General features: G+C 40.9%; 1 protein-coding gene across 1 annotated transcript in view; it reads left to right on the top strand.

Annotated features, from left to right (window-relative positions):
• LOC100756762 (secretoglobin family 2A member 2) overlaps positions 1–26,160 on the top strand; it is a 36,590-nt gene extending 10,430 nt beyond the window's left edge. The window contains exons 2-4 of the mRNA XM_027408310.2: positions 23,560–23,720; positions 24,752–24,939; positions 26,028–26,160. Of these exons, the coding sequence (XP_027264111.1) occupies positions 23,663–23,720; positions 24,752–24,939; positions 26,028–26,066 (285 nt within the window). The 5' untranslated portion in view covers positions 23,560–23,662 and the 3' untranslated portion in view covers positions 26,067–26,160. The remainder of the gene's footprint in view (positions 1–23,559; positions 23,721–24,751; positions 24,940–26,027) is intronic.
• Positions 26,161–26,375: the final 215 nt, after the last annotated feature.

Genomic DNA, 26,375 nt, shown 5'->3' with positions numbered 1-26,375 from the left:
GTGTGTGTGTGTGTGTGTGTGTGTGTGCATTTGGAGGTCAAGATCAATGTCTGGTGTCTTTCTTACATACTGTCCACCTTATTTTTTGAGACAGGGTCTCTCACTGACTGTGGAGCTGACTAGTTCAATTAGATTGTCTGCCCAGAAAGCCCAGGGATCCTGCAGCTTTGCCTCACCAGCATGGTTACAGATACGTGTTGTTGCACCTTACTTTTTATGTGGTCAATGAGGTTCCAAACTCAGGTACTCATGCTAAGGGGGGAAATTCTTTGACTGAGATGTCTCTTTAGCCCCAAGCATTGTACTCTTGAGTACTCAATCTCTGGTACCATGAGATGAGCAGAAAACAAACTTTTACAAAAGTAAGGACATTCAATCACACAGCGTATTTAAAGTTGACTGAAGCCTATTAATATGTAACCAATGACCATAAACAAAAAATACGAAAAACCTAATATTTTATGTACTGCAATATGTGTTATGATGTTAAAAGCTACTTAGGACAAATGTGTATAGTAAGTGAACAAGACAAAGGAAGTAGACAGGGCAATTGGAAAGATAAAGGAGAAGTAGGGTTAAATATATGAAGGAAATAGAAAAAGAAAGAAAAACAATGGTGTTACCCAGCCCTGGACCCTGCACAATACAATACCAGCCTGCCAGGCAAGATATGCCTGCAGATGTAATAATGTGTATGTGTGTGTATAGATGTTATAGGGATAACCAACCACTCTATGACTGGATTTGAGGCCTACCACACAGGAGGGAATTCATGTCTCTTATAGTAAACCTGGTCAAAAATCTGTGGCTGAGGAAGACATGGCACCTAGCAGGGACAAAATGTTGTTATTTTGGTAAATGGTCTTATTGTCAAACTGCCTTCTGAATACTGGTTTATATCTATCTGCACATTTGTGCTGCTCTAGGTCTTGGTCAGAGAAATTTCTTTTTGCAGTGGGCAGTGGTGAAAGCAGAGACTCTTAACTGTAGCACAAAAAATAAAAGATCCAGAGACAGATATTGGGGTTCAAGCTTCAAGCTGAAGATCAGAAAAGCAAAGCAGCTGATCACTAGCTCTTACCTCTACCTCAGCTCAGGCCAAAGAAGCAATCCTCAAACTGATCCTGACTACATTGCTCCTCAGATTCACTGAGACTGCTATGCTCTCCTCAGCGTGGCTGGAAATTTCAATGTCTTCCTATCCTCAATGTGGACTGGAGAATGAATACCAACTCTGAGACCCTGTTCCTGTCTTAAATACCTCTCAGGAGTTGTGGGATTAAAGGCCTGTGACCCCAAGTGCTGAGATTATCTTTGAGTGAGCTGTTTCTCTTTAGGACTGAATTGACTTCATGTAGCTGAGTGTGGCCTTGAACTAACAGAGATACGTCTACCTCTTAATCCTGAGTCTTGGGATTAAAGGTGTGTGCCTGGCTTCTATGGCTTGTGTCTGACTTTGCTTTCTGAATCCTCAGGTGAGCTTTAGTAAATCATAGACAATATATCACCACACATAACTTGTCAAACTGTTGATTGTGACTATGACTGCTCAGCCTTAGAGGAGACATCAGTGTCCACCTCCTGCCCCCCTCTGCCCCCAGGTTTAGAGAGCATCTCAGAGGAGGGATCGGGTAGAATGTAAGAGCCAGAGGATAGAGATGAGTGCTGGAAAAATGCTATCTTCTGGATATGACATGGTGATCGCATGCATGAACTCACAGCTGTTGTGGTTACTTGCACAAGTCCTGCATGAGACAATGACAGTTAAAGCCTTTAGTCCCAGCACTCAGAAGGCAGAAGCATGCAGATCTACCTGAGTTCAAGCTCAGCCTGGTCTACAAAGTGAGTTCCAAAGACATCCAGGGTCACACAGAGAAACCCTGTCTCAAAAAGCCAACAAACAAACCAACCAACCAACAAACGTCAACATGGATGGGGGAAGAGTGTCTGAGGCCCCTGGCTGAGGGGCTATTGGCAGCCAATGGCTGCTGGGAGAGGGAAAGTCACTCTTCTTTGGTGGTGTGGCCATTGGTATATTTGTCATGCCCCAGTGGATGGTCCTGCACCCATGTGCAGCTCTGTTTGGACTCAGGGGGTTACATTCAAATACAAAAAGGACAAGAAGGTGGGAGAGAAATGTGCTGAGGGGGCCAAGGCATAGTCAGAGGAGGGCAAGAGGGGGTGTATATCATCAAGATGTATTGTATAAAATGTATGACATTTTCAAAGAATAAATTAAAAATGGTATGATGAGGAATGCAAATGAGGAAGATATTAGAAAACAAAAAAGAAAAAAGAAAAAATATTTCCCAGTAATGAGAAAGTTCAAATACGAAATTAGACAAATGTTAGAAGGCAAAAACAAAATTAAAATATTGTTTTAAAACAACTACCATCAGCCGGGTGTTGGTGGCGCACGCCTTTAATCCCAGCACTCGGGAGGCAGAGGCAGGCAGATCTCTGTGAGTTCGAGGCCAGCCTGGTCTCCAGAGCGAGTGCCAGGACAGGCTCCAAAGCTACACAGAGAAACCCTGTTCTCCAAAAACAAACAAACAACAACAACAACAACAACAACAACAAAAACAACTATCATCACCATATGTAAGCAAACAAGCAAACAAAAAAAATGCCAACAAACAAATATTAGCCTACTAAGTATAGAAAGAAAGAAAGAAAAAGGGGAGAAAATGGGGGCACAAATAAAAAAAACCCTAAAAATGAAGAGAAACAGTTAATAATAAAAATAAGCATATTTAAATCAAGAAGTAAAGGGTTTAAAAAATAAAAAAAAACTTTTAAAAAATTCAGTGATGTCTAAGTGCATAAGAAAAAGAAAAATGAGGAAGGAACATAGCAAAACAAAACCAAGATGGGCCCAGCTTGTATCTGGGTCCTTGAAAATGATTGCAAGGACAGAGTCTTCCAGACACAGCAGGGTGGGCACACGTATGAACTGCAGCAGTTGTGACGATGTGCACAAGCCCTGCACTAGCTTAGGCTAGACAAAATTCCAGCACGGGCAGGAGAGTCAGTTTTCTTTAAAAGTGTGCCCTGTGGCAGGTCACTTGTAGAAGCAGAAGGCATCACAAATCAGACTCAGTGGGTTAAAAAAACAACCTCTCAAAGGGGAAACAAAGTGGGAGGAGCCAAGGGAGGGGGGTGAAAATGATCAAAATCCACTGTTCAAAATCTTCAAAAAACTATAATAATACAAGAAAGCCAGAGACTCCTGGTTGCACGAGTCGGGAGGGGAGAGAGAGAGCCTGTTGAACTGTGGTGTTTCATTTTTCCTGTGGTTCTGTTGGTGTTGAGCCACTACTGAAAAGTCTGGTATTTCACAGATGTGGCTTTCCCTTTTAAATTCTATTTACTTGCACTCCAGGGGCCTTTGTAGGAAACATTTACTGGGCAGTCTGTGGGCTGAGTGGTTCTTTCACTCTACCATACCACTCAGCTAGATTGCCTTGGCTGGCTAATGTGCTTGTTGGAGGAGGAAGTGGGTTGTAGTATGCTTTTTTTTTGTTTTTTTGTTGGCCGCTTTCTCACAAATAGCAACATGGAGAATTCTTATTAATTATAAAAGCTTGGCCATTAGCTTAAGCTGTCCTACTATCTCTTATAACTTAAATTAACCCATTTATAATCATCTATATTCTGCCATGGAGCATAGTTACCTCTCCTCCATCTTGCACCTCCTGTTTCCTTTCCACGTCTGGTTGGTGACTCCACCTTTCTTCTTCCCAGAGTCCTCTCTGTCTCCACAAGTCCTGCCTAACCTCTTCCTGCTGAGCTATTGCCATTCAGCTCTTTATTAAACCAATCACAATGCCACATCTTCACAACGTGTGAAATATCCCTCAACAGGGGGCTCACATCTCTCATTTGTGCTGGGAGCTTTCAAAGCAAGCACAGCACTGAGAACTATGGAGATGGAAGGCCTGTGTCCATCCTTTCAAGAGCTCTTCCTCCCTTGTCAGCCTACTGGAAGGATGCAGCAGAGAGTCAAGGAGGCCGCTAGAACCTCAGTCTATGGGTTGTAGAACCCCGCCTGGCAGGTAGGTGGTTCCATATGTTGGCACTGTGAGAACTGAGACACAGGAGTATCGCCTAAAGATTCTAATCAGGTGATGAGGGAAGATCCCAGCCACTGACTGGGGATCAGTTTCCCTAGGAACTTCACTGCCTGAACAGACACCCCTGGAGACCTAAGTTTTCAGCCTGTCTGTGTCTAGCCCTGCTGTTCTCCACAAATGCCGCCCAGGGCTGTCTCTCAAACTGTGACAGACAGGTTAAATTCACTCTCCCAGAGTCCTAGCTGTCACTTATTCTCAGACCCTTCCAGGAAGTCCATTTTCCAATGAGGAGTTTCCTCTCACAACGATAAGGAGCCCCTGCACTCTCAGTCATGTTGACTTGCAACTGCTTTGGGAAGTCCGTGTAGCTCTAGGCTTGTTCTGAGCGTAGGACTTGAAGTCTTATCTTACCAGGGCTGCCTGCTTTAGTTGTGGAGGCATCTCACAGCTTTCAGTCCCTCCGCCTGGAAGCCATGCAGTGGTATGAGGGGTTTGCTAGCTTCTTTTCTGCCCCTTGCTATCTTTTTCTTTGCACTTTGCAAGGATCCTGTCACTACCCTTGTGAATTTCTGACCCTTGTCTTCTCTTTCTGTTTGTAATGAAGACCTTTCCCTCTCTCTTCCTCTCTCTGAGACAAGATCTCACTATGTAGTGTGGGATAGCTTGGAACTTGCTGTGTAGACCAGGGTGGTCTGGAACTCAGAGACCTGCCAGCCTCTGCCTCCAGAGAACTGAGAATTGAGATTAAAGGCATAGGCTACCCTTCTTGGCAAATTTCTTTGCCTGCACCCCCCCCCCCACCTCCATAGCACAAGTTATAATAGGTGTTAACAATAAAAACCCAGAGTCACAATGGGGGTACATGCTGGAAGATCAGAGAAGTAGAGGAGCCAGCTACTAAAGAAACTTCTTACCTCTACCGAATCCTTAAATCAAATGGGCGATCCTGTCTCTAGGAATCCTCAGACTGAATGCAAGGAGCTTCTGTCTCCTCCTGCCTCATAGTCCTCTCTCTCTCGGGTCTTATCCCTCTGGTCTCCACCTGGCTAGTGCTGGGATTAAAGGCGTGTGATCCCAAGTGCTGGGATCAAAGGTGGCTGCCACCACTGCCTGGCCTCTAAGGCTAACAAGTGGCTTAGCTCCACACTCTGATCTACAGGCAAGTTTATTTGTAGATCACAAACAAAATATCACCATGTCTCTTTCTTTTCTGAATCTCTTTCACAGGATTGCAAGAAAGCAGCTTTTTGTCTGCCATATTACCCAGAAAATTTTCTGATAGGTTTCCACTACATTGTCCCACTACATTGAGACAGTTTAGTGGATTTTTGTTTTGTTTTGTTTTATTTATTTTTTTTTGTTTTTTTGTTTTTCATCGAAATTCTCCATATCACCCAAATACAAGTGTGGAGAAGGAGTGGATTTCTGTGATATTTTCAATTTCATGTGGTTTAATTACGGAAATTTTTCCTTCTGTTTTCTTCTTTTCAATTCCATTTTTCTACTGTCTCCTTAAATTTTGACCTCTGTGTCGTACACGTGGTTTGAGTGACTGCCATTCTTTTTCCCCTAAACACTCCATTGTGGTGGGATATTAGTTAAAGATGTGTGACATTTGTTTATGCTGTGGAGCATTTGTTTAATAGTGCAAAGATGTGTTGCATTCTTTTCTGTTTCATTTCTTTAACTCTGTGAAACTGTTACTTTGCTTGTCTAAAACACCTGATTGGTTTAATAAAGAGCTGAGTGGCCAGTAGTCAGTCACGACAAAGGATGGGTAGAGCTGGTAGGCAGAACAAATAAATAGGAGGAGAAATCTGAGGATAAAAGATCAAGGAGGAGGAGAAGGAACAAGATCAGGGAGACGTTAGGGGCTAGTCACACAGGCAGTCATGGAGTAAGAATGAAAGGAAGATATATAGAAGTAAGAGAAAGGTATAAGCCCAGAGGCAAAAGGTAGATGGGATGACCTAAGAAAAGCTGGCTAGAAACGAGCCAAGGTAAGGCAGGGCTTTTATAACTAATAATAAGACTCTGAGATTTATTTGGGAGCTGGTTGCAAGCCCCCTCAAAAGAGCCCAAGAGTAAAACAACGACCAACTGCATTCTACCTCAGTTTCTTTCCCACTAGATGCAATGTAGTTGCAACATCAGTTTTACTTGAACATTTATGGTGCTGTATGCTTTTTTAAGTGTTGCCCGTGAGTGTATAACATTCTCAGAAGAGTTCTTGCTTTCTTTTGTTTGCTTGGTCAGCCATAAAAGGTAGGGATTTTAGTAACCTGAACTTTCTGAGGGGTGTTCATCCTGTCCTTTTGGGCAAGCACCCATCAGACTCGGGGATATGGACCAAGTTTAGACAGTAGGCAGTAGGCATCACTAAAACCATTCTTTACTTTCTGTTTTCTCTGTGCCCTGATATGATATGAAACCATGTCTGCTTTACTGGGGAAGAAAATGTAGAAATATTCAGAGACATAAGGAAGGAAATTGTAAATTCATATGATTAGGACACAAGGTCACATATGTTGTTAACATTTCCTTAAGGAATGGAGAGCACAGTGGATCTACTTTAACAAAGCTTACGACAGCCAAAGCTTTTCTTTCAGAATATGGAGCTTGCCATAAGTAGTACCATGGGTTGGATGGGGAAGATACTGAGTTGGAGTACTTGGGCAGCGACTGGCATGTTGTACGTGGGTAGCAATGAGACAGTTTACTACAGTGGCCACAGGAGTGGCCATTACTTATTATCAATGTGATAATTTTCAGTTATGGCTACAGAAATGAGAAACTTATGATGCTTGACCAGACCCGAGTGTTCCTGATGCCTGATGCCCAGTCTTGGTAGTCATATTGATATAGATCATGTCTGTGACTTATTACCATCACTGAAAATCATTTTTTTTAAATCAAAACCCATTCAGTGTAAGACCCACGGCTTAGGATAACAACAGACAGATGGTAACATGCAAGGAGAGTAATTTATTAGTGCAAGACGTTGAAACCTTCACATTGGGCAAAGAAATTCAGGTTATCTGTGAGAAGCAATGGAGACCAGGAAGAGCTGCGTTTCAAAATTCCTTTAGTTTACAATATAGAACGACTTGTCCCTGGAAATAAATAGAAAGCAAGAGAAGAATGGTGAGCAGAATCAGGAAGTTCCCGGAGAAGAACAGATGGCAAACCAGTGCTCCATTGAGTAGCACTGCGCTGAGGATCTCACAGTGTGCTTGGGGGAAATACTGAATTGTGATGGGGAAATTACATCAAATGATGCACATTAGTGGAAATCTTTCCAAATTCAGGCAAATACACTCTGAATGGACTCAACAGTGTGGCTTGATTTTCTGTGTCTCTGCTATTAGGAGGCTTACAGAGTATGTTCCAGCTCCTCAGGCATAACTTCCTCTGATGATTTAGAATTGTGAACTCCACTTTCTTTCCAATGGGGTAACCAGGGGACACCCAGGGCAAAAGTGGGTAAGAAGTGTTGGAAAGATGAGGACGCAGGCTCCTGGCAGGGCCAGCTAATGTGGCAGAGAAATGGATCCTGTCAGTCTTTTGCTCTTAAGGAGGTTGTCTTTAACTTCCTTCCTCCTATCTGTGTGATTCTCACCCACCAACTCTCCCCACAGCATTCAAGAGAGATAATATCAATTCATTAAGTAGACAGCAACTTCAGCAATGTTCCCAGTAGATTAACAATAGTGTTAGCCCTGAATCCTCCCTTTGAGGGTCCCATTTGGCCTTCTTGGGATGCCCCAGAGTGTTGTATCTAGGGTGGATCTCTAAGAAGGAGGCACCTATCCCAGAGACAGTTTATAACTGAACTCAGATTAGCAGTGGATTCCTGAATCAACTGACAGTTGTTGATCTATAATTCCAGTGTTTCCCCCCTTCTATGTGTTCCCCACAGAGTATCAGGGCAACGTCATTTGTGGCGTTCTGAGTGTGTAAAGCAAAATGCACATACCAAAACATTTACTATTCCTTGTTTCTCTGAAGTGCTCAACTTGCTGTCTACACATCGCTTCACTTCCAGTTTTGCTTCAACAGCCTCGGGAGGTGCATCATATTTCTCAAGTTCCTTCCTCATGGTTTCCTCATCACCCATTAAGAATACAGTGCTTTCTTTAATAACTGCTGGACAGACCGTTGCAGCATCAGCTGGAAAGTGTAAGGGAAAGAATTCAGTTAGCCAAAATTACTTTTCACTTTTAATTATTATTATTTTTTTGCTTGAGTCTCTCTGACTTAAGGCTGCAGACTGGACATGATAAACAGTATTATAGCTCACTCCTGTGACTGACAAAGAACAGCGTGACTTCCTCAAGGCCACACAGCAAGGACTGAAGAAAGATTAACATTGACTCTACGTTTCTGTATTTGAATTCACATTCACAACTCCCAAAGTTTCTGTGACTTGCTGAAATTCATTTTTCAAGCATTAACAGTTGGAGGTTTGACTGCATCTCCTGTAGCATTTTCATGAGTCTTTGATAGTTGAAAAATGAAGTTTTGTGTCATGCAACTTTGACATGAATAACAGAGTTAGAATTTTACAAGAGATGGGAAAAGGAAAAACCAACCAGACTGCTTATGTGTAGAATGGCGACATTTTGAAATTGATGGAATTAGGTCATGGCATCAAGTACAATTCAAGGTAAAAAGCTAAAGCTACAAGAGGGTTTTTTTTTTTTGTTTTTTCTTTTCTTTCTTTCTTTCTTTCTTTCTTTCTTTCTTTCTTTCTTTCTTTTTGTTTTGAGATAGTGTTCTCTGTGTGTCTCTTCTGTCTTGGACATGATCTGCATATCAGGCTGTTCCCCCAACTCAGAGATCTGCCTGCTTCAGCCTAATGAGTGCTAGGATTAAAGGTGTGTGCCACCACTGTGCAGCTGAGTTAATCAACTGCTCTGGATAATCAACCTGATTAGTTAATCAACTAATCAGGATATGCTCTGACTCACACCAGAGCATATCCTGGAAACTGTGACAAGCGTTGCCTTTCCACATGGATGCTGAGACCCTTCTAGGGAGGGTGATAGGAGAAGCTGACACCTCCCTATGGTTTCTAAAGATCCAGATGAATGTTTTGGCAGAACTGAAGAAATCAGCTCTCCTAATCTAGGTTCCACATTCCCTTCAAGACTCTTTAAAAAGCAAAATAAATAAACAACACCTGTCCCGATCTCCAGAGGTGGTGTGGGCTGGCCTCAGAAAGTTTCTCATGTTTCAGCTTTACCTAGCTTGGATGTCAGGGATGGATCACCTGAGCCAGTTTTCCCTAGGACAGGACAATACAGTCCTTGGGAGGCACCCAAACAGCATCTGATGTGTACCAAAAGCAGGTTCCATTGGGCTCAAGGGCATATTGTAGACCATTGCATGAGGGGTAGTTAGGCAGTCAGAGGGAGATGCAAAAACAAAAGAGAGTAGCTGCCCATGGAACTTGGTTCATTTTAAGGGTACTGAGCATGTAGAATCTACTGTTCACACACAAATGGGTTGTTTGCAAAACATAAGAAAATTTTAGGAAAATGGATGTCTTAGTGGTAATGACTGTACTGTTTCTAACCCTGTAATTGGTAGGACCCCCAGAAAAGTGATCAGGCTACACCAGCCTTCTTCTTCTCAGAGTCTAGTGGAAGAACTTGAGATTTGTAACTCACAGACTCAGAAAACACTGACTGTGGAACAGAACTCTCTCAAGTCACCTTCCCAGGTACAAAGACAATAAACTGAAAAGTAACACAAACAACAAACTCCTTCTGATGAAAAGCATTTCCTGAACTTTGTTATAATGCTGTCTTGTCCTCCCCCCACCTCATCAAGCTTCCTAAGTTGGATAAAATTAGTTGAATGTATCTGGGCTTTTATGAGGGCTAGATAAAAAGGATGGAAGAAATTTTAGATCATCTTTTCCTCACTTTAACCTTGTCATACATAAACTTACTAACTGTTCAGAGAGGCAAACTTACCAGGAGCTATGGCTGGATTGTTCATAAGTGATACTCACCCTCATAGCAATGAACAGCCAGGATGACCAAGAGAAGACACAGGGACAGCCTCATGGTGCTCAGTTTGTTTTCAGACTTAGCAAAGGGTGAGCAAATGCAGTCTACCAGAGACCCTAGCCCAGGGATATTTATACATGGTGAGACTTACTGGTCCCGCCCTTCATACACATGGCAGCTCACAAGACCTGGTTTAGGCCCCCCTTCTGCATCATTGAGGGCTGATCCATTTACCTTCCTCCATCCTCATGGGCTGTAGCCCAGGAGAACAGCCTCATGGGACCATCATTGTTCTTTCAGGTGACCTTTCACATCCAAGGAAGTAATTTGTGAAGTTTCAGTTTACTTTTGAGCTTTTGAGTTTTCTCCATCTCAACAGGTACAGGTGGCTTCTGGACAACAGGATGACATTTTCCAGGGCACAGAACCTCCAAATACTTGCCCTGGAATAGAGCTTTGCATTTGGACTTTGCCAACACTCATCCAAACCCTGGCATATAACCATATCAAAAGATCAGGAAGATCTGAAAGAAAGAATAACCTCAATGCACTGGAAGCAGAAAACAAAATAGGCTCCAAATTAGTTAAGGAAGGAACCACTGAATAAGACAAAGCAAAAAATACAGAGCAGAAAGCATAGAAAACACCAATGAAGCAAAGACAGTCCTTGAAAACTATGAACTAGGGAAATGCACATCTAGACTAATATAGAATAATGGGAAGATATGAAATGAAAAGTGAGAAATTACCAATTATTTCACAGAAAGAAAACAAAGGATTGGCAGGGGTCCCTCTGATCAACTTCATGGCAACAAATGTGACAGAATACAGGAGCCATTTCTGAACGTATGTATTCTATCAAATGGAATCATGAAGATTTTTTTTCATGAAGATTTTTTAAAAACCTGAATAGACAGCAATTTGTGATTGTAATATATATATATATATATATATATATATATATATATATATATATTTGAAAAGTTTCCATATGAAGAATAGTAAGACCAGAACAAAATGGCTTTACTACTGAATTCTATCAAACATTTGGAAAACTAAGAATATTCTTATTTTATTCCAAAACTGCATTGTAGGGAATTGTTCCTAAAACATCCTGTCAGGCCAGCATTTCACTGATCCAAAATCACACAACGACACTCACACACACACACACACACACACACTCACACATCAAACCCTAAAACTCTGGTATCCTTGATGAACATACTTGTAAGAATACTCATCAACACTACCAATAACATAATCCAAAAGCATATATTCTTTACTGTCATCAACAGTGTTGCAAGGACGACTCAACAAATGCACATATATACACATTGTGTTGCATCAGCATAATGAGGAAGAAAAACCCCTTCATCCTCTTAGTTGGTGATGGAAGAACATCATATAAAACCGAACAAGAACACTTCTGTGGGCTGGCAGGATAGTTAAGTGAATAAAAATGCTTGCCACCAAGTCTACTGACCTGAGTTTTCATCCGTGTGGCCCACACAGTGAAAGGAGAGATCTGTCTCCCATTGATTTTCCCCTGGCCTTCACATGCTTGCAGAGACAAATGTATGTCCACAGATACATAAAAACAGAAGTAGTGTAATAATATTTTTTTCTGGCTTGTTTGAGACAGGGTTTCGCTGTATAAAAGTTCTGGCTGTCTAGGAACTCACTTTGTAGACTAGGCTGGCCTCAAACTCACAGAGATCCACCTGCCTCTGCCTCCTGAATGCTGCCTAACAGTAATTATTTTTCAAAATTAACAATTCTTTATTATAAAATTATGGACTTAATTATGCATGAAAAATGTATCTTAATATAAAAAGACTACTTATAGTAAGTCAGTGACATCCTGTAACAAAGGATGTCTACTTTCTCTGTTTATTCAAACTGTGAAAGTCCTACCCATAGCAATTGTACACAGAAAAGTCACAGGTAGCCATAATAGAAAGAGAACACTGTCTGAAGATATTATATGTCGAAAACACAAAAACTGTACCAAAAACCAGTTACAATTTATAAATCCCCTGAGCAAGGCACCCAGTTACAAATCAGCTCATAAAAGCAGCAGTGTTAGTATGTGTGTGTGTGTGTGTGTGTGTGTGTGTGTGTGTGTGTATGCTTCCATGTAAAGTGTAGGTGAAGGACAATTGTGTCAGTTCTTTTCTTCTAAGGTCTGTGCCTCAGGTATTGAGCTCACATGGCTGGACTCAACCACAAATACATTTATGCACCGAGTGATCTCACTGGCTCTGCTTATTTATTTTAAATGAAATTTTATTAAACACTGCAAGGGCCAACAGTCTTGGAGATATGAAAAGAATATTGCCTGCCATCTCAGCCAGGTTTATTTATTTCTTGGGAGCTGGTGTTTATTTATTTATTTATTTATCGCTGAACTGTATTCTAGCCATCAGTCTATCTTCTAGAGACCCTTGGGAAATGCTTTTACCTCAAAAAATGTAGAAAGCATTGAGAAAGAGTTCTCTCCATATGTCTCCTCCTGTTAGGTGTTGTAAGGCATTTGGAGTGGCCAACTCTGCTCATGTGTCAGTATCTGAGGCTACCATGAGTCTTGGAGCAGAACAGCCGTCACTGGTACAACACCTTTCTTCTTTCTGAAGACTCCACTCTCCTTGCACAGATTCTGTGACTGAATCACCTGTGCAATGTCAGCTGAGACATAAAACCTGCCTCACACATGTGCAGGAAGCCGGACACCTGCAGTTTGAGAACTCCATTTGGAAGCCTGAGGGAAGTCGCTTCTGGAGAGAGAAAAATTCAGACCAGAAGCACAAGTGTCCTGTGGGTTCCCTCATTGTCCCCTTAAACTAGCTCCACAAACAAGCGTCTTTTTTTCACCCAGTGACCATTATTCACTCTCCAGAGAATGGCCTCCATCAAGCATCCAGGTAAAACCCAAGTCACAGTCACAGTCCCTTCAGTGTGGGGTGGGTATTGTTTAGAAATGGAAACCACCTAAGTGGCCTCCAGCCCAGCAGGTGCCAGGACAGACACATAAGTTTGGGACACCGAGTGGAGCACCTTTACATCCTGGTCTGTGAAGCCGTGTCCCACTTACTTCTCAAGACCTTTACTTGACTGGAGGTTGAAGATTCAGCCTTGGACAAGCAGCTGTGAGTAGGCGTGAAGGAGAGCTCAGGTGTCCTTTCTGGAGAAGTCAACTTTGTTCTTGGCAGCTTGTTCTGTGGATTGATAGGAAGGACAGCATCATTAGTCATCACACAACAAAGCACACTGCGGATAATCAGAGCTCACACAATTCCCGACACTCTCACTTACTTCTGTTGGTTTAATTCTTTAATATATGAGCCAACTATTCTTTTCTTGTTCCTTGTTCCTTCAACTGGTCCCCTTGTCCTTAACTGATCTAGGCTTTCAGACACAAGATATTTGTCTTAGTCTCTTGATCTTATGTGCCTACTTTCCTTGCCTTACTTGACCTTGTCAAGTATCAACTGTCCTCAGGACCGTAAACTTCTCCCAATGATCAATCTCATTGCTGAAATGATTGTCTTGGATTAATTTTAAATATTCAATCATGTCACTATTTTTATTTTCATTGAGAGAAGTGTGCTGTGAGCTAAAATTAGGCAAGAGCTGCATTTCACTTTCATATAAACGTGGCATACAATAGGTATCAAAATTCTGTATTTCCTTTCTTCTTAATAAAAACCTCCCATTAAAATTGTTCTTTGGCGATTTCCTAGGTGTATATCGTGCATTCTGACTGACCTCCCCCAGCACTCTCCTGTCTCCCTCTCACTCTGTCCTCCTTCCTTTCCACAAGTTCCTCTCCCACATTCATGTCTTATTGTTTTGTTTTGGGAGCCACTCAGTTGAACCAGGGCTGTCTATGTGAACAGGGTTTGGAGCAGCAACCGTCCTCTTTGAAAACCCTTCCCCATGCCTGTGTCCTGTACTGTGTGCCTTTCCTTTTTCATCCAGCAGTCCCAGAGTTTGGGGTTTTATGTTGAAGTCTTTGATCCATTTTCAGGTGATTTTTGTGCAGAAAAGGGAATCCTTATTTGCAGATGACATGATTCTATGTATAAAAACCCTGAGGACTCTACCAGAAAATGCCTAGATGTGATAAACTTGATAAAACTCTTAGGTCTACAAAGTAGTAGAATATAAAATTTACACATAAAAGTCAGTAGCCTTCCTATAATGATAATATATTCAGAAAAAATTTAGAAAAGTTTTCCCACCCAAAGCATATGCTCAAAAAATCAAAGATCTTGCAAATAAAACAACATCGTACAGTGAAAATAAGCAGGCCCAAAGTCCATACATTTCAATGTATGCCCATATACTTACAATAGCCACGTTGAAGCTATGGAGCTTCAAACTGGATATACACTTCCTCTATCAAATATGTTTTCATGCAATTGCCCACCACCAAAAATGAACAATTGCCAATAGAGTTGAAAGCAGAAGAATTAGAGTCATATCCATTTTGAAGATTCAAGTGCTCTTTACCTGTGTTAGGTCATTCCTCATTCCCAAATATTGAACCTTCCATGCTCACTTTTTCTCTGTTTTTTTTTTCATTTTCAAAATAAAATTACCTTGGAATATTTATGAAACCTGTATTTTAATGACACATTTCAGTAATTGGAACCCATTTTTAACTTTAAGATCTACAGGTGAGGGATGTATAATTCACCCATTAAAGTATACAATTCAGTGGTTTAAAAAATAATGCCATGTAATAAACTTAAATAATGAAATGAAAGACCTCTTTAATGGAAACTTTATGACACTAAAAAATAAAATTGAAGAAAAAGCTAGAACATGGAAAGACCACCAATATTCATGGATTGTAAGATTCAATGTTGTAAAAATGGCCAGCTTCCCCAAAAGGGATCTACAGATTTAATGCAATTCCATTCAGAATTCTGATGAAAATTTCCACAAAAATAGAAAAAAAGACAACCATCTTTTAATTGAATTGTAATAACAAAAATCCCCCAATAGCTAAAGCTTGGCAAACAAAAACAAACAAACAAACAAACAAACGAACCCATCAACAACCCTGAAAATACTACAATACCTGACTTCAAACGATACAACAGAACTATAGTAATAAAAATAGTATACTAGCCTAAAGTAAACTGTGGATCAGTGGTTCTCAGCATTCCTAATGCTGAAGCCCTTTTATGCAGTTTCTTGTGTTGAGAGGACCCCTACTATAAAATTATTTGTTGCTACTTCATAACCATAATTTTGCTGATGTTATTGACTTATAATGTAAATATCTGATATGCATGATATCTGTTATGTGACCCCTGTGAAAGGGTAGGTCACAACCCACAGATTGAAATTTGCTTCTGTAGATCAATGGATCAAAAGATTCAGAGAAAAGCCCATGTAACTTCAGCCACCTAAGTTTTTAAGGTTTTCTCTTTTTTGTAATTTAATGTTTTGAGAATTAGGTGAATACTGTATTTACATCATTCCCAACCCTCCTTCTTACACCTCCAAATTTTTCCTGTGTCCTCACCCTTCCTCTCAAATTCATGACCTCTTCCTTAATTATGATTTTTCACACACACACACACACACACACACACACACACACACACACACACACACACACAGACACACACACACTGACAAAGATGCCAGAATTACCCTTTGGGAAAAATATAGAATCTTCAACAATCAGTGCTGCAAAAAATGGATGTCTACATACAGAAGACTGAGACTGATTTCTAGTGTGAGAGATGAGCTTAGTGTATAATATATGATTATATCAACATGAGAAAAATTAAAAAATTAAAAACGATTTATTTTTTTCCCTAAGAGACAGGGTTTCTCTGTGTAGCTTTGGAGCCTATCCTGACACTCCCTCTGGAGACCAGGCTTGCCTTGAACTCACAGAGATCTGTCTGCCTCTGCCTCCCCAGTGTTGAATACGTTCTGTATTCAACTTAAAGATCCTGGAAAGGCTGTCCATGGTGAGTGAATTCTCTTTTCCTTAGCATGGGTATGGTAGTTCATTCTTTTCAGCTGTTTGTACTAAGTCAGAGTGGAGTAGATCATGTCTGAACTTGATAGAAGAAGAGAAATTGAGAAGAAAAAGAAGAGGAGGAAGAAATAGAGTGGGGGAAGAAAATGAAAGTAGGAGAATTCCTTAATGACCATAACAAGGATGACAATAAATCTTTTTTAATGATTTTTTTATTTAAATTCCTTAATTGCTACTCATATTTACATATCCATACCCCCATTCCCTCGCCCTCTCATCATCCCATGTTCCCCACCCCACCCCATCCCCCAATTCCTCCCCAAGGATAGTGAGGTCCTCCACCAGGGACCTACAAAGTGTGTCATATCATTTGGGGGAGGGTCTAGTCCCTCCTTGCTGTATCTGGGTTGCAATAGTATCCCTCCATAGGGAATGGGCTCCCAAAGTCCATTTGTGCTCTAGGGATAAACACTGGCTCCACTGTTAGAGGTCCCATAGACAGTCTTGGCCTCCTAGCTGGCACCCACATTCAGAGGGCTTGGTTCGGTTCAATGCTGTTTCCGCAGCTTTATGACTAGGGTCTCCATGCTCTAACAAGGTCAGGTCATTTGTTACTAATTTTTAATTGACATATGTCCATTGTACCTAGTTGGGGATGGCATGAAAAAAAAAAAAAAACCCTTTCAGTCTTTCATATGCTTTGACTGTCTTCCCTGTCTATCCTGCCTGATTATCCCCGTTTCCTCCCTGCCAATGCTGGCCTGTGGTTTTTATTCATCTATATAAAATCTAGGCTTTACAAAGAGGAGAAATCATGGCACTTTTGTCATTTTGAGTATGGCTTTTTTTTTATTTCTGCTAACAACATGCACACATTTTCAAGCAAATGGCATGCCTTGTTTTACTTTCTGTCTGAACAAAATATGACATGTGTGTATACCATATTTTCATTATCCAATCATCTGCTGAGCAGGATCATTTCATAATGACATCATTGGTGCAGATGGTCTCAAGAATATTCCTTTGGTATATTGACTTACTTATTCTATTGTTATAGTCATCAGTGGTGTAGCTGGGCCATATGCTAGGTCTTTTCTTTTTTATCTCTCCACAGCCACTTTCATCGTATCCACAGTGTCATCATCAGGTGCATCAGCGTTTCTTTTTACCTCACCTTCACTGGCATCTGTTGTCATTTGTTTTCCTGATGATGGCCTTTCTGACGAGATTGAGAGGGAATCTCAAAGCAATTTTGATTTGCATTTCCCTTGTGATTTAGGATGCTGAATCTGCTTTCAAATATTTATTGAATATTTGTGTATCATTTTTGCAGAACTGTCTTTAGTTCATTATCCCATTTATTGAATGGATGTCATGTTTTATTGGTGTCTTTTTCTGCAACTGTATATATTCTAGATGTAAATCTGTATAATATATAATCAACAAACATTTTTCCCATTCTTTAAATTGTATCTTTTCTCCAGTAATTGTTTCCATTAAAAGTATTTCAGTTTTATTCAACTGTCTGTCCTTGAGATTAGTATTTTGTCTCAATGGAGTTCTTTTCAAAAAGTCACTACCTATTTTGTGTCATAAAACATTTTGTCTGTTTTCCTACAGGCATTTCAAACTCTCAGGCCTCATGTTAAGGCATTTAATCCACTTTGAATTGTTTATGTGCTGGGTAAGGGATGCAATGTTAGTTCTTTGTTTTTGAGACAGGATCTTATTGTGTGGCTCTGGTTGTCCTGGAACACACTGCCTAGACCAGGCTGGCCTCAAACACACAGATATCTCCTGCCTATGCTGCCTGAGTGTGGGATTGAACCGGACTAGTTTTATTTTTCTATATGTCGATAGCTAGTTTCCAAACACGGTTTATTGAAGAAGTGATCTTTATTACAATGTATATTTTTGCGACATTCTTTGGAAATTGGGTGGCAGCATCTGTGTGAGTTTACTTCTACATCTTTTATTCTAGTTCACTGGTGTGCATGTCTATAAATGTGCCAATACCATTCTGTGGCAATAGTCTGTTTTATTGTTTGGATCTATGAGACTTTCTTTTGACTTCTTTGACTGAAAACTCACAGGGTGAGGTCCTGAGCCTGGCAATGAACTTTCTGTTTGATAATCATCAATACCCTAAATAGAGAGTCTCCATAAAAACTCTTATTTTGTATGTACATGTGGAAGCTTCTAAAATCGCAAGTTTCCATATGGCTTTTTCAAGCATCCTTAGCATTAGTTACCCTGCTCTACCCCACCTTCTCTCTGTACTCCCAAACCCCTCCCTACTTAACCCTTTCCTCCACTGCATCTCTTCCTTCTCTTCATACTTCCTGTGCTCTGCTATCCTCCTTCCCTTCAGCACCCTCACAATGGCCGCTTTCTGGTTGCCTGATTTCTAAAGGCACTCAAAGATTTAAAGTTAAGATCTGCAAAAGAAAGAGCACAGAGATTGTCTTTCTGGGTCTGTGTTTCCTCCCTAAGTATGTATTTTCCCCCAGTTCCAATTATTTACTTGCGAATTTCAAAAATTCATTTTTCTTTGCATCAAATAAAATTTCCTTACGCATATGTCCCACACTGTCATGATCCAGTCATTAGTTTCTGTACGTCTGCAGTATTTCCATTTCTTAGCTATTGTGAATAGAGCAGCAGTGAGTGGGCACTGTAGTCCAGAGTCCTTCCAGTCTCTATGCTCAGGAGTGGTAGAGCTGGGTCACATGGTAGATTTATTTATAGTTTTGTGAGGAAGACTTCACACTGACTTTCATTATGCTTCCAGCAGGTGATACTCCCCTAACAATGAATGAAGGTTTCCCTTTCCCCACATCCCTGTCAGAATGTCTTTTCATTTGATCTCTTGACCATAGTCTTCTGGCCATGTGAGATGGATCTCAAAGTAGTTTTCATTTGCACAGTGTATGCCGAGCTCTTTCTCTGCCCAAGTCAGTTCTCAATTGCACTTAATGAGTGCATTATTTAATGTCAGGATTATTTCTGACATCTTTCTTCATGTCTTTCAGAGGGACCAGAAGATGCCAAGAACGCAGCTTGTTTGGGAGGGGACAGAGATGAGCCATGTGTTTACCTAGGTGTGTGCTTTCATCTCCTAGTTCACAGCCAGAGTCCTTTAGTCCAAAGTCAGGCAAGGACTCTGACAATGAAATGTAACACTGTGTCCTTGTCCAGGACTTAATGATGATTTACCTGTGCCTCAGACCTTAATGAACTCAGCTTGTCATCTACTGGGGTCCCCTTTAGAAGCTTCTCATTCCTTTTAAAAGCACCCCACAGGAGGTGCAGGTGTCTAGAGTGAAGAGACTGGGCTTTCTAATTTTCATGTCTTCTGTCGGTACTTTTTCTCTGAGGAATCAAATGACAATAACTTGGTCCAGAAAGGGCATAGTGGAGATGCAGGGGGTCAAATATGGTAAAATAGCAGTGTTGTTGACCCAGCTGGCACTAGATGATCTCCAGGCTTCAAAATAAGCCCGAGACTAGAGAATTCTAGCACTCCTCAATGTCTGTACATCCTGCCCCAACTGGAAGCATTCAGGGTGGTACGGCCAAAGAAAGTCCCACATCCTGGTCCAAGTATTTATGGGGCATTTTCTAAAACAAAGGCTGGTGTAATTGGAAATCTCAGGGTAGAACAATGGAGAAACTCATGTTCTCCAGGGGAACAAAGGTTATGACCTGAGAGAATGAGACTCAGGTGCCCATTGGTTCACAGATGACTTAACAAACAGTCACATTAACAGTTTTTGGCAACTCATACTTCATGGCATGTGAAAAAAAATGAAAGACTTCAAATCAAGTGACATGTATTTATAGAAAATAAGATACAGAAAAAGAGAAAATTTTCCTATTTAAATGCTCTTTTATAAATTTTCTTTTTCAATTTCAAAGTTTATTATTAAAAATCTTGCAAGTAGCCTGGCATATGTGGCACATGCCTTTAACCCTAGCACTCAGGAGGCAGAGGCAGGTGGATGTCTGTGAGTTTGAGTCCAACCTGGTCTACAGAGAAAGTGCCAGGATAGGCTGCAAAGGTACTCTGTCTCAAAAAACCAAAAAAAAAAAAAATCTTGCAAGTAAAATAAATAACCTATAAGTGTTTGCAATTGAAGGTTACAGGGTTGCTTCTGCAAACACATTCCCATCTTCTCTGGATTTTCCCTCCACCCCAAGGCTAGATCAACTTCAGACACATGTAAGAGCCCCTCCCCTTAGGCTCTTTTGAAGTCCAGACAGGGGTGGGGTATACTTTCACAGCACAGAGATTCCAGCAGAGGCCCCTGCACTGGGACACATCTTTTCCAAGTTAGATGTCTGTTATTCAAGCCATTGATGTATTTTCTTCCCTAGGTGCTTTGCTTGCTTTGGCTTTGTTGCTTCATGTTTGGACTCCCTACACTCCCCACTTCCCTGCAGCGTCAATCACTCCTCAGACCCTTCCACAGGGGAGAATTCAGGCCTTGGCTTTCCTGGAGCCACCATCCCCAGCCTGTCCCTTCTGCACAGCACAGCAGGAGACTCCAGGTTTCTCAAGTCCCTCTCTAAGAGAGAGACCTGTACTCATCACCACATCCTTCTCCACACCTGCCACCTATGCGGTGCTCCCACAGGGACTGGCTTTCCCCGTGATGTGTCTGCATGTGGTTCTGGGGGCTGAGAAGAGTGGAAGGGGCGGCTGTGATTTCTCTAGAGAGACTGTGATTTCTCTAGAGAGACTGTGATTTCTGCTGTGATTTCTCTAGAGAGACTGTGATTTCTGCTGTGATTTCTCTAGGAGAGACTGGGATTTCTGCTGTGATTTCTCTAAAGAGACTGTGATTTCTGCTGTGATTTCTCTTGAGAGACTGTGATTTCTGCTGTGATTTCTCTAGGAGAGACTGGGATTTCTGCTGTGATTTCTCTAGAGAGACTAGGATTTCTCTAGGAAGCCCTTTCCTATCCTTAGTGAGGGCCTCAGCCTCAATGGTGAGCCTACAGCAACTGAGATAGAACCTTCCTCGCACAGTGTTTAGTGTTGTGTACTGACTTGATTTTGGGAGTACACCTGTATTCCTTTATACTTCCCTAAAGGCTGAAGAGACACACAGTAGACACAAACCTGAAAGGACAGGAAGATAGGAAGGGATAGAGAGATCTGGTGGGTAGAAGAGAGAGGAAGTGTTTCCTCTGACTCAGAATCAGTGGGTGGCTTTGTTTCTGTTGTTTTGTTTTCTATTTGGAGACTGGGTCCCATTCAGTAGCCCAGGCAGGTGTCCAACCTATACTACAAGGCTGAGGCTTGTGTCAGACTCATGTAATCCTCCTGCTTCAGCGTCCCATATGCCAGGATTTCATGTGTGAGCCATACCTCCAGACCACAGGGGAGACTCTGTGGACAGAACAGATGGTTTGAATTTGGAGACACTCAAGAAATGAGGGAGATGACCTTATGCTCAGATAAACAGGAGTTTCTTCCCATTCTCAGGACACAGGAGTCTCCCTCAGTAATTTTCCTAGACCTTTCCATGACCTCCATCCCTTGCCACACCCTTCTTTATGCTCCTGGAAGCTCCATGAAGCTCCTGATCACTTCTCATACAGAAGAAGCATATATTAAATGTTTAATACATGACAGTGCAATTGACTTTCAGGAAGCAGAATTACTTCTTTTAGTCTCTTGATTTCATGTGTCCACGTTCCTTGTCTTACTTGAGCTTGGCGAGTAGCAACTGTACTCAGCCTCCTGAGCTTCTCTCAGTCTCATTGCTAAAATCATTGAAATATATTTTAAATGTTCAATCTTGTCATTATGTTTATTTTCATTGAAATTAAGTCTATTACAAACTAAAATTAGGTATGAACCTCACTTCATACTTTCATTTAACCAAATTAGAGCAAAGCATATAATAAAATTCTGTACTTTATTTTTGTAAATTTTTCTTGAGATTATAATATAATTTTGTCATTTTGTATATGTGTGTGTTTGTGTGTGTACATATATATTCCTAAATGTAACATGCTCAGTCTGTATAGTGTTACTTGTATGTATTTGTTTTCATTTCCCCCATGTTGACAAAAGAGAAATAGGAAGCCCACAAAGAGCAACTTTGTAACTGATACATTACAATTTGGTGTCACTTGCACTATCCAAATCCACAAACTGCCTGTCCTCAGCAATGCTTCTCCATTATTACAAAGATTTTTTTTAGACACATTGGGAAGAAAACTCTACATGCCAAAAGGGTTTTTCCAACAGAGAATTTTTAAGATTAATTTAGAAATTCACATAAAGCAAAATCCCTACTTCTCCCACCATTTTGGATACTAGCCTAGTTCTTTTTATGTAACCTGAATTTTTAGGTGATATTTCCTGTCACACTCATGCATCATTTTCCTTTGGTCATTTGGTCCCATCAATATCTCCTTTCCCTTCCTCACTACAAATAGTTCCGCCTCTACTTTCATGTCATGCAAATACAGATAGAGGAATAGATGCATAATACATACAAATATTATAGAAAACATGATAATTTGTCTGTCTGAGTTCAACTATTTTGTTCAACTCGATAATATCCTGGCCAATTTATTATCATATAAGTGAGGAAATTCAATTCTCCTTTACAGCTAAATAAAACTCCATTGTGTATATATATCAGAGTTTCTTTGTCTACTTGCCTTCTGATGGGCGTCTAAGCTGATCCTATAGCTTGGCTATTGTGACTAATGCTATAATAATATGGATGTGCATTCCATTATATACACAAGTGATCCAGCTGGATTTCAGAGTAATCCTTTTGTTTTTGGTTGTATCATTTATTGTTTGTTTTTAACCCTGAGGGACCATTATACTAATGTCCATAGTTTCAGCACTGGAAAACTTCCACAAATTAGTGGTTATCTAGGCAATGTGGAAAGGTTATTTACATGGTGTATCTGCTGTCCTTATAAAACTTCAGCAGAGTTTAATGTATTCTCACTTTACCATGGGTAAAAGGAAATGCAGAGAGACAGAAGGGCTGCTCAAGGATCGGTCATGAGCAGATCCTGTCCCCAGGATCTGAAGTCACAACTGCATGAGCCACACACTCATACACCCATCATTCCTCCTTTCCTCCCATAAAGCAACAAGGAGCCCTAAGAGCTGAGAGTGACCTTTGATTCAGGAGAAGTGACACCCTGAACCTTTAACACAGAAGAATGAAGGAGAAAGGGGTATGAAGGAGGAAGAGAATATCTTTTTAAAGATCAAACTATAGTGCTGTAATCTGCTTTATTTTTGGAAGCACTTAGGGATAGGTTACCAATTGTCACACATCATACTTCAATCATTTGTTTCCTTGTTTTGTACAAACAAATCATAGGCCTCTTTGGCTCTGTTTCATGTTCTCTCATGTTGTCTGGTACAATGCCACATTGCTCTCATGACTTGCCTTCTTGTTTCCTGGGTGACACTAAGGTAGCTGCCCAGGGAATAAATACAGGAGCGCTGAGATCTCAACTCCAGAAAGTTCCCTGAGCTCCATCTTGTACCAAAGACCAATCCACAAGAGCTGCCTACCATGAAGTTGGTCATGGTCTTCATGCTGGCCTCCATCCCCATTTGCTGCTACGCCAGTGGTGAGTTCTGTGGAAGGGTGTGGGCTGCTTTTGGACCACATTGTTTCTGTTCTACAGGAAGAATTCATAGCACTTGAGCCAGAACAGGTCAACAGTGGTACAAAGTATCTAATACAATATCCCTAAAACTCAGTACTAGTCCAGATAATCCAAGAAGTATCACTGATGAGGGATAGAAGTATCGCTGATGAGGGTTTGTCCCCAATGCTGGGGCTGCATGGGAAGTGTCATTACTATGCAGGAGGTCCCATGGTAGTCACAGGTCTCCTGATATCCATGGCAGGTCTTGTCATTTTTTTTTTGTTTCCTTTTGTTTTGTTTTGTTTTTGTTTTTCAAGACAAGGTTTCTCTGTGTAGTTTTGTAGATCAGGCTGGCCTCAAATTCACAGAGATCTGTCTGCCTCTGTATCCCTTGTGCTGGGACTAAAGGCTGGTTCCACCACGGCCCAGCTAGGATTCTTTTTTCTTGCGTGTCATTGCTGACAAAGGTGGTGTGAGGGTTGACTTCCCTTGTTAGCATGTTAGGGGCAAGTTTTGAAGACCTGAAGGAATCTTGCAGTCTGCATCCATTTTCTGATGAGGTCACTTCAAGTACTAGATTTTCTGTTTAAGATGCTTTGTGATGCAGATGCTAGAGTTAACAGAGCAAAGTGGACAATATTCTAGTCATGATAGGTACAGGATATTTGAACATACTCCATGATGTTCTCAAAATAGTAATGTGGCAGGCTTTGACCAATCAAAGACCCAAAATGCTTGCCATGCCCACCACTGTGGCCTGCCATCTATCCAGTGTCCTTGTCAGTGAGGATTGTGTCAGTGAGGGTTTGGCTTCTTTGTGCTGAGAAGTCAGGGTCAGAGTTTGCAGTTTCTAAGTGGAATCTCTCAGCCTGCATTTTCTATCCCAGATTTGGCAGTGCTCCATCTCCTTAGCTAATCTGTGTCTCTACTTGTACTCAAGAGGATGATTGGCATGAGAGGTAACCTCTAACGAGTTCTAACCTCCAGTGATGAATGTCATGTCGTTCCAGGTTCTGGCTGCAATGCAATGGACAATCTTATTGCACAGACAATTGACGGGAATGTGACTCTGGAAGAATATCACGAAGTGGTTAAATCATACACAGCTTTTCCTTATGACGAAACTGCTGTGGAAAAGTTCAAGCAATGTTTTAATGACCAGTCTGAGGAGACTCTGACAAATTTTGCTGTGATGGAGGTAATTATCAATTATCCCTTTTTGCATTATATAGCCATACATACATGAACACACATATAAGCAAGTCATGACACAGAGAAACCCCTCAAATCCTTTAGTCAGAGAAAAATACACTGATTCTCAGGAAGCCCTGCTTTGTGTCAGTGATCAGGGACCCTTTTATTTGGCACCAATAAAGAAAAAGTGGAGATTAGAGTTTTAAGAACAACATGACTAATGGTCTCTTAAGAAAAAAAAAGCATGGCCTTGGGGATGGCTCAGAGGTTAAGAGCACTGACTGCTCTTCCGGAGGTCTTGAGTTCAATTCCCAGCAACCACATGGTGGCTCAAAACCATCTGTAATGAGATCTGGTGCCCTCTTCTGTTATGCAGGATACATGCAGGCATAACACTGTATTTGAAATAAATAAGTAAAACCTTTAATAAATATAATATAATGTACTGTACATATAATCTTTTCAAGTGTAAAAATGTAGTTCCAAGAATTTATCTAAAGTGTTTCTGATCACTTTTAAACATCCTACATGTGCCAAATCTCAGGAATATGCCCAGTTTTAAGTAAAACCACAGTAATACACGAGGCCTAAAAGTACTAGTGGGGGGCTCTCTATTTGCTTCTAATAGATCTCATTTTGAAGAACATTGAGGAACTTTTGAAAGTCACACTCTTTCTCTAAGCAAGGATTCAATTGTGCAAATATTGAGAGACTAATAGCAGAGCAGTTCAAATTGCGAGTCATCAAATACCTTTGTCCAGAGACACCGATAGCTTCAGATGGACAAAGAATGAGTTCCTATGAAAGCAGCTCAGGAGGTTTGGATTTAGAGGGGAAAGGCAATCAAGAGGAGTCTTTGAACAAAATCCAAAATCCTTTTGGTTTTGATACTGCTATTGTTTTCATGACTCCTTTTCTCTTAAATGATCGGACACATGTCCCTAGTCAGATTTTTCTCTGGGACTTTTCTTGAGTTTTTAATAGTAATTGAAAATATTGAAAAAAAATTTAAATACAAAATCTTTTTCTCTTCAATATTGGGCTCTCCAGTCAAAGTTCAAAATTTAAGTCACTTCCTCATTTATTTTTCAGGAAGCGATAAACAACAGTGAAGAGTGTTCATCATATTAACCTTCCACGAGACCTTTGGATCAGAAGCCAGCAGCTGATACCACAAATCATAACTTTTCCTTCTTGATTGTATCTTTCTGTCCATGAAATGCAAGACAATTGTTGGAATCTCAAGGCATTTCTTTCTACTTCATTAAATTAATTGCAAATACCAATAATCCTTTTGTGCTCTTTTAAAACTGGGGGCTTAAGAGGCCTGCTACCCTCCACTCTAGGACAAACACCCACAGCTGCCTCCCACACAACTTAAAGGGAGATGAAGACAGGAAAGTGTCTCTAACTCACCATGCATGAGTCCCCTCTCTGTAA

Source organism: Cricetulus griseus, chromosome 3, assembly GCF_003668045.3.
Source record: "Cricetulus griseus strain 17A/GY chromosome 3, alternate assembly CriGri-PICRH-1.0, whole genome shotgun sequence".
Lineage (NCBI taxonomy): Eukaryota > Metazoa > Chordata > Mammalia > Rodentia > Cricetidae > Cricetulus > Cricetulus griseus.
This window is presented reverse-complemented; position numbering and strand designations above follow the sequence as displayed.